We start from the raw sequence: 16,966 nt of genomic DNA, 5'->3' as shown, positions 1-16,966 counted from the left end.
AATGGGCAGGATCAGCCCCTTCCAGCCACTGAGACGCTGCTCTGCAGCCCTGCGCAGCGGTTGCCTGAGAGAGCCTGGCTGGGGAGGTGACTCCCGCTGCTTGCCCGGGCTCGGGTGCTGGGGTCCCCAGCAGCCGAGCCAGATGGGGAGCGGAAGCCACCTCCTCCCCAGCCAGGCTCTCTCAGGCAGCTGCCGGGCAGGGCTGCAGAGCAGCAACCAGGAGGGGCTGGCGTTAAAAGTGGGGAGGAGGGAGAGCAGCAGAATGTGCCAGGATGGCAGGCGCAGTGGGAGGACAAAGCGCCCCCCCATGTAGGTAACATGGGGCAGGGAGAGTGCGGTGGCCCCGGGGCTGCGCGCGGGGGGGACACACACATGACCTGCCCTTTTGCTCGTGCCCCCCCACTATGAGGAGGCACCAGTTCAATATGGGGTACCCTCGAGGGAGGGAGCAGGGCAGGCAGTGGTTGGGCAGGGGTGGGACATTGGGGGGAAGGGGTGGAGTGGGGGCGGGGCCTAGGATGGAGCAGGCGGTCAAACACCCCCCTGGGAAATCTGGAAGTCGGCGCCTATGCTGACCCGAATGAGATCTGCAAAAATGCAGTTGAGATGCAGCTGCATTGCGCTGCAACTCCAGGTGAAGATCCTGCAGTTGAAACATAGCTAAAAATTCATTTTGATTATGCACAAGACAGAAAGTAATCCAGCTCACTCTCTCATATGTATATCAGCTTTATGTTGCTAACAGGAGTAAAAAGTAGTATGAACTTGGTTTTGTTATTAAAGAATCAGTGTCCACAAGGAGCAGTTCTGTTGAGTTAGGACTTCTGACCACACTTTAGGCATATTAAATTGTTACAAAAAAAGCAACATAAATTATGACTGGCAGAAAACAGTAGCATAACACAGATATCAACAAACTGTGGTATGGAACAATGTTACATTTTAATTTACATATGTCAATGTCTATTCTGATAGGCTCATCTGAGGTCTATATTGTTTTATTTAAATTCTTGCCTCGGTCATTCAGATAACTCATGGGAATCTCTGCTGATTGACTCAGGAGTCAATTTTAGTATTTGCCCCTTTAATTTCATTGTGGATTAAAATGTTAATATTTAAAAATACTACTAAACTAAATTTCATGATGGATATGGAGAAATATCCAGGTATTTCTTATGAAAACGTTTAGATGGCATGTAGTAATACCTTCTTACAGTGGTGCTGTTTCACTGAGCATCAAGTTTTTTATTGACACTCAAGATAAATGCTGAATTTGGCTTCACCTCAATCAGTCTCTACCATATTTCAATTAAACTGGATGTTCTGCTCATCTGAAGTGATAGCGGCTCATTTTTAAATGAATAAAAGGGTTATAAAAATAAATTTGTATTCTGATGATAAATTTTCCACTACAGGAAGACTGTAGATTACAATGTGCATAAACTGTATAAATTGTGGCCTGGATAACTGGATAATTTAGACCTATAAATAACCCAATAAACTACTACTTCATGGATGGAAATAACTTTCTGACGTCAAAAGTGTGAAGGCCAACAAATTTATATCCACTCAATGTTCTGAGATGGTATTTTACAGGTCCTTTATTGATACTGTTAAAACAAAAATGGTAGTGGGATACTAGAGGATAAATAGAACATGGAACATGAGGGTTGAATTTTACATGTATATATCTAATCCATAATGATATTCCTCCTCTTACATATTGTGTAAAGTATGATACAGTTTATAAATGAAAGCTTCATTCATTTCAGTACACAGCCTTATGTCCTTATTATTCTCTTTTGTCCTTCTTTTAAAATTTTTTTTTACAAACCAATGCCTCTCGTACATGTCATCTCTAGAAAGAAAGATGTTGTGTAGTTTTACTGTAATATTGTTAGCAGTTAGAGTGAAGTTGATGCCGGTTCAGCGCTTTGACTACTACTGGGAGCTGTTGGTTATTCTGCACTGGCTGAGATCACATTTTACAAGCCCAAATACACATATCTGCATGGCAATGAATGGAGGCTATGTCATACACATATCTTTGGCTTCTGGTGAGTAAGTCATCTATGCTGTGCCATCATACTTGTGATTTATGGTATGGCCCTTGCTAGCTGTTCTATCATAGCCAACTAAGCATGTGTGCCATCCTCATATCATGCATAACCTATGACACCAAATACTGAGGCTCCAGTTCACATATTGGCTAGGCAATTTTCACTCCAGTGCATTTGTTCACATATGGTGTTGTAAAACTCATATTGCTCATCCAGGAAGTGCAAAGTTGTAAAGATGGGACTAAATTTTCATATCTGTATCTGCTAGTTTTATCTCCATTTATTGCCTTATGGTCCCAAAGTCCTCCAAGAGAGTGACAAATCCACACAAGGTTCCTGATTGTATTTTGCACTTAGAGCTCTGATTTTACTGACAGATGTGGAGAGGAAAAAAACATGTCTAATTATTAGGAATTTGTCTAGCTACGTTTGTGGATTCTTAAGAGTGCACAATAGTTCAGCTAAGGGTTAACTGTAAGTTAGGCTTCCATTGATTTCCTTCTGCTCTAGATTTTAGTTGTATTTTGTATTTTCCCATCCACTTTTGGTCAGGTGTCCTGCACACAACACACCTCTATGCCTCCATTTCTTCATCTGTAAAATGGGGATAATGCTTTACCTGCCTAACTGGCACAGGTGTTGTGAAGAGTAATTAGATAATGTCAGTAATATACTTTGAATGTGACGAGAGAGATACAGGTGTACGGTCAAAATTTTGAAACGGTACCTAAAATTAGGCATCTAAATACACAGGTTTGGGCACCTGATTCAAGGGGGCCTGTGTTTACCGTGATGATGAGCCTCTGCACTTCCAAACGATATTTGGTTCCCCAAGTTTCATATGAACCTCACCCTATATAGAGTAGTGATACCACCTTCCTTGATTTCACTGCTGCTGCATTTCCCAGTAGTACTGGCTGTCTACTCCCTCCTGTTAACGCTACTTCCTAACTCCACCCACTAGGACCTGACTGGCTTGGGTGGATGGTGACTCTACTGTCAGTTAAGTACCTTTCATATCAGCATGTCCTAAAGGGACAGTGTCAATAGGTTCTTTTTATTTTAGCTGGATGTTACAGTAACTAGAAGCTTTGGAAGCTCACCTCCTAGGCTCCGAGCATGTGAAATTGCCATGGGGTGGAGCAAACAGGCCTAAGTAACTAGAAACTACATTGAAGTTGTTACTCATACAGTGTGAGGTTCCCCTTTGCTCATGCCCTAGTACAGCAAGGAAGAGCCAGGCCTAGATTCTCGCAGCAAAGGAGGGCTGCTTACATAACATTTTGCTTATATAACATTTCTCCAAAGCTGTACATATGGCATGTCAAAAATGTGATTCTAAGGGCAAAATTCTCCCTTTGTATTTACATTGATTCAATTCATATGTGTTCTCCCTAAATATGTACAGCTCTCAACGGCATATGCAGGGAGAGCTGAATGGTAGAGTCCAGATCTGTTGATCTGAGAGAGTTTTGCCTTGTGTACTGAGATCTCCAAAGCTGCTCTTTTGTGTATTACTCAGCAGTCTGAACATGCAAAACATTATTTTCTGTTTTAACTAACTTTTGATGTAAGAGCCCATGGGCCTAGACCCAGAATTTGCAGGATTCGAGGCAGACACTATTGCTTTGTTGCCTTCAGGGGTCCAGGCAGGGTTGCCACCAAGAATTATTGAGGGGGTAAGTCCTGCAGGAAGTCCTGCCATAAGGAGCATGAGCGACAGCCATCTGTGATTCCCTGATTGGCTGGCACTCCACATATAAACCAGGAACCCATTTCTGGGTGCTTCTGCCTTAGATCCCACTTGCTGTGACTTGCCTTGATCCAAGACTTGCAGCTCTCAGACTAGGCTCACCTCCTGACCCTGATTCTGGGTTTACCGTCTAAGACTTAAGACCATTGCTGATCAAGGCCCTGGCCTGTCCCAACCCTGATTCTCACCTCATGCTCTCAGTTTGGTAACAGACTCTGACTTTGTGTTTGTGACCTGGGTTGGCCCTGGATTGATCTTTTCCCCACCCCCATACTGAGCAGCTCAGTCCGTGACCATAGGCTGCCCATGACCCAGCTCTGACATTCACACTCTCCTACTTCCATGCTCCCGCTTCTATCACCTTATTGTAAACCTAAAGATTACTGTTTTCCATGCTTCTCTCAAGTTTTTCACCTGATAGTATTTTCGTTCAGTATCCGAACTGTTTTTGTTTCTAATTTTTGTCTTTTTTTCCACCCCTTTTGCTCATTTGCTTGCTCCTTCTCTGACCTATCTTTCCTACACTCCTCTTTCTTACTGGTACTGTATGGCTAGCACATGTGGAAAGTAGAGACAGCTCTGTGATGGTTACTCAGTGTATCTGATATCACATGCCTGGACACTGACAATAACATTTTGAAGCACGGAAAGTTGAGACTAATGTACTGGAAGAAACAGCAGAGAGACATTGGTAGGGTCAGTAGTTTTTCATGGCTTGTGATGTTACTCTTACTATTGCAAGTTGCTGCTTGACTTCTCTGCTTATTACAACACATGCTTAAAATGGTTAGACCTCCAAATTAGAAAAATACACATTTTTGTGGGATCATGGTCTTTTTGTTAACTTGTTGTCTTGGTATGTGTCATATGAGTTTGAATCATTTCCTCTGTGGAGTTCTGTAAATGCCCATCCAATAGAAGCAGCTGAATATTTGGAAACTGGCTGTTTTGATCAAACACTGAGGTTTTGGGGTTTTTTTCCCCTTCTGTTTATTAGTATTTCCTCCTCTTGAGGTTTTGGGATATTTTTGATTGTGTCAGATATGCCCAGACATGGTGGGGGGAAAATTGACTTGTGCAAATCCTGATTGCCCTGGAACAGTGCGTATGTAATTTGTTCTCCAAAACACAAGGGAAGGAATTGATAGTTTAGCTACAGTTTCCTCAGTGACCATATCCACTTGATGTTACTCAATATCAAGAGGTCTATATTATAAATACTGTATATAAAAATAATACATTTTCTGATGCTCAATTCATTTTTCCTAAAGACTCCCTCAAGGTTTAGGACCTTGGAAGTATAGAACAACAATTAATTACAAATGTTGATCTAAATGAAAGATGTTTTTCTAGCAAATAATTGTCTATCTGATGCCATCTTTCTTCTAGAACTGGTCAAAAAATAAAAATGAAAGTGATCTCCATGGGGAAAAATTGAAATTTCTTTTTTTTTTAATACATTTAATGAGGGTGAATTATTATTTTTCATTTTCCCCCAAACATTTTTGTATTGAAAACCTCAAAATAGCAATTGTTTATTTTTTGTGGGGTTTTTTTGTTACCTGGGTTTTGAAAAACTAAAAATGTTGAGAATCGTATCAGTGAATGTTTTGGATGAATTGTTTCTTTTTATTTATTTTTTGAATATTTTTTACATTTTTTGTGGAGGAAAAAATTTATAAGAACAAATGTATTCTGCAACTTTCAGCTGGCTCTACTTTCATTGCCTTATTAAGGATCACTACTCCTGTGCAGTGCAGTTCTATCCTTTAGGCATCAAAAGGCCTCATGAACAATCTATCATTTCTGCCTTTTTTTGTCGGTCTTGGTTTCCTTTTCCAAGGAATTAGTCACTCTGAGGAGCAACACTCATCACTGTTCATTCTGCATCTCCTTTATTATCTAGATAAAAGTAAGGAGGGGAGAGGGAAACAATCAATAATGAGAAAAAGCAACCCAGACTTCAAATTGCAGTTGTTCTGAGAATTTTGTCTAATTTTGCCTTTTTACGCTGTCAGGGCCAGTTCAGACAATTCTGCCAAACCTGCAGCTCAAGGGTCCCCTGGGTGGTGGCAGACCCACCAATGGTAGTTTGAAGATTACTGTTCATACTTCAGGCTTGTGTTGAGTGAAAGTTGCTTCATGCTGGCTGTGTGTTCCGAGGGGATAAGGACTCGAGCGCCCATGTGTGGATGGGTGTCTCTTCTCCATTTATTACTGCCTTGAGGCACAGCACAGCCCTGGTTCCACCAGTATCTACTTTGACAGGAAACCTGTGTTCACTCTGTCTGGGATCTTCAAAGGAGAGAGGTATCTAGCTCCCATTCAGTTTCAATGAGATTGGGGTGCTCGGCTTCCTTTTACTACTTAGAAAATCCCAACAGTTAGGAATATACTAATTCTTACCACAAACACACATCACTATTCTGGACTCATTTCCTATTCTCCCCCCTTCTCATTCTACATGAACTCAACCCGTGCAGTTTGTATACTGTAGGAGTTTGGGACAGGTGAGGGGAGCAGGACACTCACTGAATATTAGGCCTTTTCTCTACTACCCAGAAAACAACAGCCACATCTGAGTCCACAATATTCAGTTAGATGGCACAGTTATTTATTTTCTGTTCAATTCCCTTGAGAAGGACACAGGCTATGACAATATTCTAACCCTTAGGTAAAGAATCTAATGTCCATTTCCAGGGTATCAAAGGTTCTTTCAGACAATGCCTGTGGAATAAGCTCCCAATGGAAGTGGTGGAAGTGGCACCTTTAAAACTAAATTGGAAAAAATATATAGGGTATTAGAAGAGGGCTAAGGCTCAGTGCACATTAGACACAGGTCATGTGCGAGGCTGGAGGCAGTGTTAGTGGGAATTGTATCAGCATCCCTGATTGAAGGAATGCAGTTGTCCTGTGTAAGGCAGGTTCACAGTTTGGGGGGTAGTACGCCAAGGGGTGTCTGGATGGAAGTAGCCAAAAATCCTGTTTTTGTCATTTCTTGGTAAAGTGAGTGGAATCATTTACACCAGATACAGACTTTGCCAAAGATGTTCAAGCCTCTGTCACCTCAAGAATAGAATACTGCAATGAGCTCTACATAGATCTATACCTCAGAACACTCAACAAGTTAACCTGATGCAGAATGTGGCAGCCTAGAGCAGTTGTTCTCAACCAGGGGGATGCATACCCCTTGGGGTACACAGAGGTCTTTCTTTCTGTGTAAGGTTATGCTTACACAGAGGGGGGACATCAACTCATCTAGATATTTGCCTAGTTTTACAACAGGCCACATAAAAAGCACCAGTGAAGTCAGTAAAAACTAAAATTTCACAGACAATGACTTGTTTATACTGCTCTATATATCAGTGTTTCTTAACCTGGGGGTCACGATTTATTTTATAATTATATGATGAAAACAAGAAAGTAAGCAATTTTTTCAGTAATAGTGTGCTGTGAAACGTTTGTATTTTTAAGTCTGATTTTGTAAGCAAGTAGTTTTTAAGTGAGGCAAAACTTGGGGGTAGACAAGACAAATCAGATTCCTGAAAGGGGTACAGTAATCTGGAAAGGTTAAGAAACACTGGCCTAGAACACATAGTACAGATGCTTCAGGAACTGTACCTGGTGTCTCTGAGTTTCTGGGCAGAGTGCAAGGTCTTGCTTTTGACCCTTTAAAGCCCCTAATGTGTTGAGACAGTGGTTTGGGCCCAGACAATGTAAGTGACCCTTATCTCCTTCTTCCACAGTACTACAGTTGTTAACAGCAGTGTCGTTCAATCTGAAGTCCCATTGATTAATAGGACCAAGGGCCAATCAACACAGTGGGATCCATTGTGCTAGGTGCTGTACAAACACAGAACAGCAGACAGTTCCTGCTCCGAAGAGTTTAGAGTCTAACTAGAGAAGACAGACACAGGGCGGGGGAAGTGGTAGAACACACAAGCAACATGAACAGTGCGATGGCAGACAACATCATGTTAGTGCCATGATTTCTGGGAGGGAAGGGAAGAGAGTGTGTTTAGTTAGGAGAGGATAAGATGACAGGGGAGAGGAGGGAAGGGGCAAAGGAAGGGGAGAATAGGGTCAGAACAGCAGTTGTGGTATGAAGCAGAGGTAAGAAATTGTGAGAAAGGCTGGGGGTGGGGAGTTAGAGCAAACAGTCATTCAGCACAATTAAAACTGTTGGAAGTTCTCTGAATGTCCAGAGAGCCGACTTTGGCTGCTTCTCTCCTCCTGTCTGGAATATCTGGCTGGTTCCTCTCTCTGGTTGTCCCCCAAGGCCACTACCACCTGGGTCCTAGTGCTCTCAGAGTGGGGAAGGTTTCCCTTGCACAGTTCTGGGTCATAGGGGGTGTCAATGGGAGGAGTGACCCCCAGCTGGGCTCCATTTTATTGCTATAAAAGTTGGTGAGCTGCTGGCAGGGCATTCTCTGAGAAGACCCTCTACTCAAGAATGTCCTTTTCCTACTTTTCCAATATATCTGGGATCGGTTAAGCTTCAGGACTTGTCACAAAGCCCATAACTTCTCTAGGGCATTTGAGGAGGAGTGGTGGGAGTGGTTTGGAAGGGTTATGAGGAGATGCCTTATGTTGGAGGCACTGGGGGATGGGGGGTGATTGTAGTATTTATTGGTTGTCAGTTATCTGGGTCACTTGTTAATTTGAGTTATGTGAGGATACCCAGCATATACAAAGAAAGGGCACTTACGGGTGTGGTATTACAAATAAAATATTGTCTTCATTTTTAAATACATTAGTAAACAATCAGGTAGTACTGGACTAACTGGCCCAAGAGATCTCTAACCACTCTATATCCTGTAACAGCATGAGAGAAATTTTGTGTATAATCTACTATAGGTGTGATAGAGGTAAGGTCACTTCCGGGTGTTAAATGTACAGTTTCTCCAACTGTCTTTGGCACTAGTTCAGATCTGTGAGGTAAGCTTCCTTGCCAAAAGGGGGAGACAGAGACAAAGTTGAGAATGTGGGTTGCTTGTTTGGCTGAGTATGGAGACAAAGCAGAGGAAAACTCACAGCCCCTCTCAAGTAAGGCCTTCATTTGAAAGGCAGATATTACCAGCTAAAATAATTGATCAACTGAAGGAGGTAAGGAAGAAAGAGACTTTCTTAGCTGACTCGTGTCAACACAGTATGGGGAAGAGGTGGCAGCTAATAGGTTTAGACCCTATTTAGGGTGACCACATGTCCCAGTGTTCTGGGGATCTTCTGGTTTTGGGGGGATGTCCTGGGCTTTCAGATGGGTTTGCTAAAACTGAGTCAATTCCTAGTTCTCATGTGTTCATAGAGCTTCTGCTGTTGCTGGACTGGGCTGAGCTATAGTTTATGCTGTCCTGAAACAGCCCAGCTGTGCTTCACTAGCCCCTGCTTCTCTGCAGAGCATAGATTTTGACTCCACTCCCTGCCTGCTCTGGACTGGCTCCTCCATAGGCCACTGTCCAAGAGGGACCCAGGAGTCTTGCAGACATATTTGAACAGCCTGATCCAGTCCCATGCTGAAGTAATTAGGTGAAAATGTCATTACTGATTCTTTGCAGAGATGTCAGAAGAGGTCAGCTTTTCAGTTCTGAACTTTCCTTATGAAGTATTTCTGTGCAGTGAGGGGAAAATGGAAACCTGCATCTGGAAAGACAAAGGAAGATCAATGTTACCAAAAAAAAAAAAAAACCCCAAACAAAACAAAATAACACCCTGTATATTTGCTAAACCCACTTGCTGGCTGGTAGAGAAATCTGTCAGTACAAGCACTGTGTTGCACTACTGTAAGATATTCTATGGGGCCCCTTGCAAGCACCAGAATATGGCACATGCTGAGGCTGGGGCAGGAGATAAGAGAGGCCGTGCTGAGGTGGGGCCATAGTGCAGCACGTTATGGGAGACTGTGGGCAGCTCTGGGTTGTGGAGCTGTCCAAAGGCAGCCCAGGGAGGGCTGCCATTACTTGAAGCAGCTCCTTGGGCTGCCTAGATTAAGGAGGGTTGTTTCTGTGGTGTTCAGTGGTCAGTGCTTAAGGTGCTTGTAAGACATCTTTATTCTGTGTCCAGTTCCAACTGACTGTTCATAACAAAAGCTAGAACTTTACTGCACTCACCTAGACTCCCTTGTCTGACAAACAGGCACAGTCTGCAATATCACAGTTTCAGTATGACATTATCTCTAAGGGCTGTGTCTACATGTAGGACTTTTTCTAATCTCCCACCAATGTTATTGCACTGGTGCAGCTCTGAGCATAGCTAAATGACACAAAGGTAAAAATACCTACGGCCAGTCTACACAAGTGCTGTCACCTTTTCCTATCACCAGTGGAGCTGTTCCGAAGCTAAAGCAATAATCAGAAAATTTGAGAAATGCCTAACTATATTTACAAAAGCAACAGAGGGTCTTCAGATGCAATCTGAAGAAGTGAGGTTCTTACCCACGAAAGCTTATGCTCCCAATACTTCTGTTAGTCTTAAAGGTGCCACAGGACCCTCTGTTGCTTTTTACAGATTCAGACTAACACGGCTACCCCTCTGATACTTAACTATATTTACAGTATGCTCTGATTACAACAGCATGATTTTACTTCTCTTCATTAACTTCAGTGAGCTTTGGATCAGCCCCTATATGCCTATGGGGACAGAGGGACATGCACTACCATGGCTAGAGCACTCACACAGCCAGTTGTATGTGTATTGTTTGGCTCACTAAAATGAGTTGAATGGGGGGGGGAAGTGTTGTTTTTCCTCGACACTGAAATATCAAGTGTTTTTTTTTTTTAAATCCTTAGCAGCAACGGGGCCAAACAGAAGAAAAATCCAAAGCCCATGGAAGTCAGTGAAAAGACTTCCATTGACTTCAATGGACTTTGCATCAGGCCCATAGATGTTTCCCATTCAAATCTATACTGTAAAGTCTACTGCACAAATTATCATTTTCACAGAAGAACATATAATAATTTTCTTCACATGCTAAAGAGCTATTGATTTAAAGAAATTAAAAAATGTATGTATTTCTGTTCCTCACTCTGCATTTCTTATACAGTCTTCATTTGTTTTTTCTCCCCAAAACTAAACATATAAGCATAATATATACAAATAAAAAGAAGTGCTTTACTTTTCTTTAATTTGTTACTTCGTTGAGAATAGAAATAAGGTCATCGTCAATGGATTCTAAAACCCTGAGGTTTGCCAAAATACACTATACTTTTTAGAGGCAAACAGCATATATCAGTCTTACTGTTGAGTCATAAAACCCATAAGTTTCCGTAAGCAGAAGTTGGTTACAGTTTACATAGAGAGGGAGAATATAATTACCACTCCCACAGCAACCCATGGGTCACTTCCAGGCCAAGAACACTCCCAAAAATCTGTTTCTAATTTTCCAGAAAACCTTTGAAATTTGGCACGGTTTTCAAAAGTACATAGACACATTTTTTTCCTCAGGTTTGGCCTCTGACTGTGAAAGCAGAGCCTGCTATTTCAGACTCCTCTCACAGATCCACTGACCAACACCCAGAAGAAAGAATTTTCATTCTTTTAGACTACATCTGGAAAAATGAAGGTCAGTATGTGAACCAAATTCAACCTTTAAAAACCGCTGGATCTATTGTTGTAAACTTTCTATTGTTGCACAGGGCCAGGCTCTAATCTGTAAGTATTTGCTTCACAGGAGAGAGGAAGAAAAACAGTTCTAAATGTACTACAGGAAGATGTATGCTCGTTGACTTGGATGGATGTCAGCAATTAACTAGAATACTCTTTCTTTTTGTGGTGGGGGTATTTAGTTACAAACAAAGCTATAATATATCCACTGCAGAGGATACTGTAAACATAATTATTTGTTTTTATCCTACAGACCCGGCTAAAAATCATATTTGGAGTGATCGTATGCCTTTTGCTTTCCTCATTAGTTATGTGCATTATACTACTTCCAGCAAGAGGTAAGACAATTTATAGTGTAATGCATTGAAAAACACATCTTGGATGTTGTTTTAAAATAAGTAAAAAAATAAATAAATACTTTTTATAAAAGTGTTGTCCTGCCAGTGTTGCTGTGGCTTTCTCAGCTTATAGGAATGTTTTACTGACAGTTTAAAGTTCCTGAAGAAATGAAGATGCCAGCATATGTTGATACAAGGAGCTCTTTCAAGTGAAAGGCACCTGCATTAACTTTACCGTGTATGACAGATAATGTGCTTTGACAGGACTGCAAACATAGTTTTCATCATACTCCTATGATCTGTTAGTATTTGTCTTTGGGGCAGTGACACTCTCATGATCGGTTGTTATTTGCTTTGGATTTGGGGAACTTGCATTAGGTTACAGATGGTTGAATAATAATTGCAGAAGATATTTTTACAATAAAGTATTAGCTCAATGCATTGCTTTTATGAGGGGGAAGGAGGCTTGATTAGTTTGTGACTATTTACAAATGACATAACATGTTTTGAATGAAATATTAGCCAGCAATGTGTTTCATTATTTGGCTGGCTCTCGAGAAGGGCTTGTCACACTGTGAGGTTTGCAGATGTCTTATGGACCTGTTCCTCCCTGAGCTAATTACTGTAGCTCCATTTTAAAATAATGGTTTTTGGTATGATGATTCTGACAGGTGTGGTCTTAAATTCAGGACTTGAGTGGCAGTGGCCTATTAGCATAGGCAGGTTTTCCAGGTGAGGTGTCTTATAAGAGCTATCTAATTTATCTAAGTACTCGCATAGCCCCCATAGTATCTTAGTCCCTCCCAAGCATTTAAAAGAAGAAATAATAATAAAAATAGCAGGCTTTTTTCTTTCTTCTCAGCCTAAGGGGAAAATAGCTTGGTTAGTTTATAGGGATTTTTTGCTGTTTTGTTGGGGAGGGGGTGTGTTTTGAATAACTTACTGCAGAGGAGCGAAGTCAAAGGAAGGAGTTTTGAATTTAGTCCCAGAAGTGATGAGGTCTATGACCATAAACTTATGTTTTGTGGGAGTGAGTTCCATAGTGTAGATCCAGCTACTGTGAAAGTTCTTTCTCCAACTTATGAGCCTCTTTGCATTTTTATTGTGTCTGTGAAACGAAGCTGTTATGGGAGTTGCAGTCATGGAGGGAAAAGGGAGTTCTCTGGTAGTTAAGGCTGATCCCATGGGGGGCTTTGAGTATCAGAACAGAGACCTTCATCTAGAACAGGGGTGGGCAAACATTTTGGCCTGAGAGCCACATCTGGGTATGGAAATTGTATGGCAGGCCATGAATGCTCACGAAATTGGGGGTTGGGGTACGGGGGGGGTGAGGGCTTTGGTTGGGGGTGTGGGCTCTGGAGTGGGGCTGGGGATGAGGGTTGGGGGTGCAGGAGGGTGCTCCTGGCTGGAGTTCGGAGGATGGGAGGGGGATCAGGGCTGGGGCAGGGGGTTGGGGCACAGGACAGGGTCAGGGGTGCAGGCTCCGGGCAGCACTTACCTCAAGCAGCTCCTGGAAGCAGCGGCATATCCTCCCTTCAGCTCCTATGCAGAGGCATGGCCAGGCGGCTCTGCGTGCTGCTCCGTCCACAGGCACTGCCCCTGCAGCTCCCATTGGCCGTGATTGCTGGCCAATGGGAGCTGCAGGGGCAGTGTGTGGAGCCCCCTGGCTGCCCCTACACGTAGGAGGCAGAGGGGGCACGTGCTGCTGCTTCCGGGAGCCACACAGAGCCCTGCATGTGCGGAGCAGGGCAAGCCCCAGACCCCAGTCCCCAGCTGGAGCTCAAGGGCCGGATTAAAATGTCTGAAGGCCTGGATGCAGCCTCTGGGCCATAGTTTGCCCACCCTGATCTAGACTGTATCCAATGGGGAAACAGTGCCAAAAGAATAGTACTGAGGTGAATAGTGCATTCATGAATAGTGCATTCATGGTGACCCATGATGGTAAGCAGACAGACTGCTGTGTTTTTGGCTAGTTTGTGAGGTATGGTGGACTTTGCTTTTAAGGACTGAGATTCCCAGACTGTGCCTGGCTGGGACACTGTGAAGCTCTTCTTGTTATGCACAGCCAATTGGAACCAGACACAGAATACAGCGGATCTCTTGTAAGCACCTTAAGCACCGAGAGATCACTGAACACCACGGTTTGAGCATTTTCAGTATGTGAGGTTTAATTCCTAAATAAATTAGTTATGAAAATCAACCTCGCAGTGACAAGTCTGTGGTTTATTGTGACCAGGTCTGTGGCTGATACGGTGGGGGCACAATCTTCTGGTCTGTTGCAGATGGAAATGTGTGTATTTTGTTGCCCTGGCTATTTGGGGATCTAGCAGCACTCAATGAGCAGTAGAGCTTTTTCACCAAGAAATGCAGTTTGGGGTTGACCGAAACGATTAACTCGTTTAACACACATTCACTGAATAGTTTCAGACAAAAAAAAAGTTAGGCTAGATTTACAAAAGGACTTTGGCTTCAATCATTGGGCCAAAGAGAGCATAAGAATGATTCTATCACCTGGTGGGTCTCCCACATCCCAGGTGAGCGCACTATCCAAGTGCAAGTCACTGCTCCACTGTTTATAAATAATTAAATATTCATTGGAACAGTTTCTACAGGAGTGACTGTAGAATAGCCAGTAGCCTGGTGGGTAGGGCACTCACCTGGGAGGGGGAAGACCAGGCTTCAAGTCCCTGTTTTAGAATGGGGATTCAAATCTGGTGAGTGCACAAATCACTGGGCTAAAAGTTGCAAGTTTTGTCAATTTAGCCCTTCATTTACTTTGCTTTTATTAAAAGGATCAGAACTGAAACAAAAGCTTTCATTTTGGGCCAGGCAAAGGGGTTCACTCACCACAGATGCACCTCCTTGTCGCTGGGTCTGGGAATTAACTGATGCCCCATCTGGGGCCCCTTCTGTCAATTGCTCACATTGTGGCCTCTTTCTCTCCCTCTCTCTGTGACTCGGGGTGTTAACTCTTGGTGACTTGGCCCACGGTGGAGCTCACTATATAGTCTCCCCACCATCCTGGAGTAACAAAGTCCCACTGGACAAGGTGTCCAGATACCATCTCAGACAGTCTTCCGTTCCACGTCTCCAGGTCCTGTGCTATTTTCACAGTGGCTGCTAGGGGAACTCAGGCCGGTCCATTTCTCCAGGTTCCAGACCAGGGACCCTATGAGTAGCAATTCAGGTCTGCTTAGTCTCAAATCCTGTTGCTGTTTCCCTGGGCTTCTTCCTACCACACTTCTCTATCTCTTTGCCTATCTTTGTATTTCCCACAGGAGATTCCTCTTCTCCCCATGGCTACTTCACTCTTCTCAGCCTCTTGCTGGACTCCCCAGTCTGGGGTGAGACACCAGGGTTTACTCTTCCCCTGGATCTCCTCCTTGTCCCTAGCCAACTCCCTTTCCCTCAGGGACAGATTGCAGACCTCCTCCCTGCAGTCTCTTCCTGTTCTCATTTCCTGGTTTATACTCCTAGCCCAGATTCTCCCCCACCTGGGCTTCATCTGCAGTTGGGCCTTCTTAATCACTAACTACTGTCTGGGTGCAGCATATAAAGTTAATTGGCCCACCTTAACCCACCCAGGGCTTGTAGGGGTGGACATCCCATTACAAATTATACTGACCCAAACTAAAATTTTGATCAATTTCTGCAGTTCACTGAGAATTCTGAAAAATTTCAATTTTGGTTTGGGTTGAACCAATTCCCCCCCCCCCCCCCAATTTTTTAACGATTTTTTTTGGAACTTCCAGCAAACCAAAAAATCAGTCAATCACCCAGCTCTAGGGAGGAGTCCAAAAGGACCCAAAGATTGAGAACTGGTTTAACTCTCGGAAAGTAGCTGCTGCAGATAGTGGGGGATGCTACAGAGGAGACAAACACTTCAGAGCACTTTCCCTTTCCTACTAGTATCACCTCAGTCTTGCTTAACGTTCACCTTTAGCCATTTCTTCATCCAGATTTTGAGTTCCAGCTAAGCACTGAGAAAGCTGGGAGATGATGCTCTTTATGGTGGATGTCAAGGCAATGCAGAGCTGCGTGTCATTTATGTACTGCTGGCACTGCAGCCCATATTGTCTCACCAGTTCTTCCAAAGGGATCCAGCAGCCTAGAACCTGCATCCAGCTCACCAGATTGCTTTATTTGGCCTGCCACAGACCCAGCTCAATGCAGGGAATCCAGGGACACCAGGGCCAGGAAGAGGACTGGGCATCATGCGGGGAGGGGCTCACTAGCATGCAGATGTGTGCATCATGTGGTGAGAGTCGACAGGTGTGAACAGGGAACAGGGATGGGAACTACCACTGCCTGGTGACAAACCTTGGAGCAAGACCTGACCTCCTATCCCTCCCCATGTCACACTCCCCTGGACCAGAACCCAAACCTTCCCCTACCATGTCACATCCCCCTTGCCCGCCAAAGGGTTTTAGTGGATTTTATGGCCCTTCTACTACCATAAAGTTGCCCATCCATGATATAGAGGTTGAATAATGATGATGATGATAAGGTCTCTCAGCGAGTTCGACAGATGAGCTACAGTTAGTTATTTTGAGTCTTGAGATGACACCAAAGACCAGTTTTGGACCTGCAGCCCCATCTACAAGTGCCACAGGTGAAGACTATTGTAGATGAATGTGCACTGCTTTTAGCTTTACGCCTTGCACGTCTCTCCTTAACTGCAACAATCTGCTGTGTCTTGAAATCTTTCAGTCCTAGGTGGCAGAGCTGCTGGCATTGGATCTTGTCACAAGCTTTTGGGTTCTCACAACAAATGTTTTGGTGGCCTCAGAGCGTGGCAACCAACTCTTGCTGATGGTCACACTGACAATTTTTCCTAAAATACTTAATTAACTTTAGGAAAAACAAATAAATATGCACATATACATGTCCAAATCATTGTAATTTATTTATGTAGGAGTTTTTTTGAAGACTCAATAATAAAAATAATCTACAGTTGTCTATTCTTTACTGGACCTAAATACAATGGAAACACAAATAAGGTGCTTTCCACGTTCTTGTCTTTTTTGTTATTGTTTCTTCTTCTTTTTTTTTTTTTTTTTTTGGACTTGCTGGCTAGTAAGTCTACTGCTGTGAAAAGTGATACTTTTATGTTAATATCACTTTTCACAGCCTCCTAGCTAGCTACTAAGTCTGCTGTGAAAAGTGATATTAACAAACATACAAATACACCTCTACCCCTATATAACGCGACCCAA

The 16,966-nt window shown here is 43.2% G+C and overlaps 1 protein-coding gene across 1 annotated transcript in view; it reads left to right on the top strand.

Moving 5' to 3' along the window:
- Positions 1–11,210: 11,210 nt before the first annotated feature.
- LOC135885297 (prolyl endopeptidase FAP-like) overlaps positions 11,211–16,966 on the top strand; it is a 59,694-nt gene continuing 53,938 nt past the window's right edge. The window contains exons 1-2 of the mRNA XM_065412951.1: positions 11,211–11,371; positions 11,666–11,750. Of these exons, the coding sequence (XP_065269023.1) occupies positions 11,366–11,371; positions 11,666–11,750 (91 nt within the window). The 5' untranslated portion in view covers positions 11,211–11,365. The remainder of the gene's footprint in view (positions 11,372–11,665; positions 11,751–16,966) is intronic.

Source organism: Emys orbicularis, chromosome 11, assembly GCF_028017835.1.
Source record: "Emys orbicularis isolate rEmyOrb1 chromosome 11, rEmyOrb1.hap1, whole genome shotgun sequence".
Classification (NCBI taxonomy): Eukaryota; Metazoa; Chordata; order Testudines; family Emydidae; genus Emys; species Emys orbicularis.
This window is presented reverse-complemented; position numbering and strand designations above follow the sequence as displayed.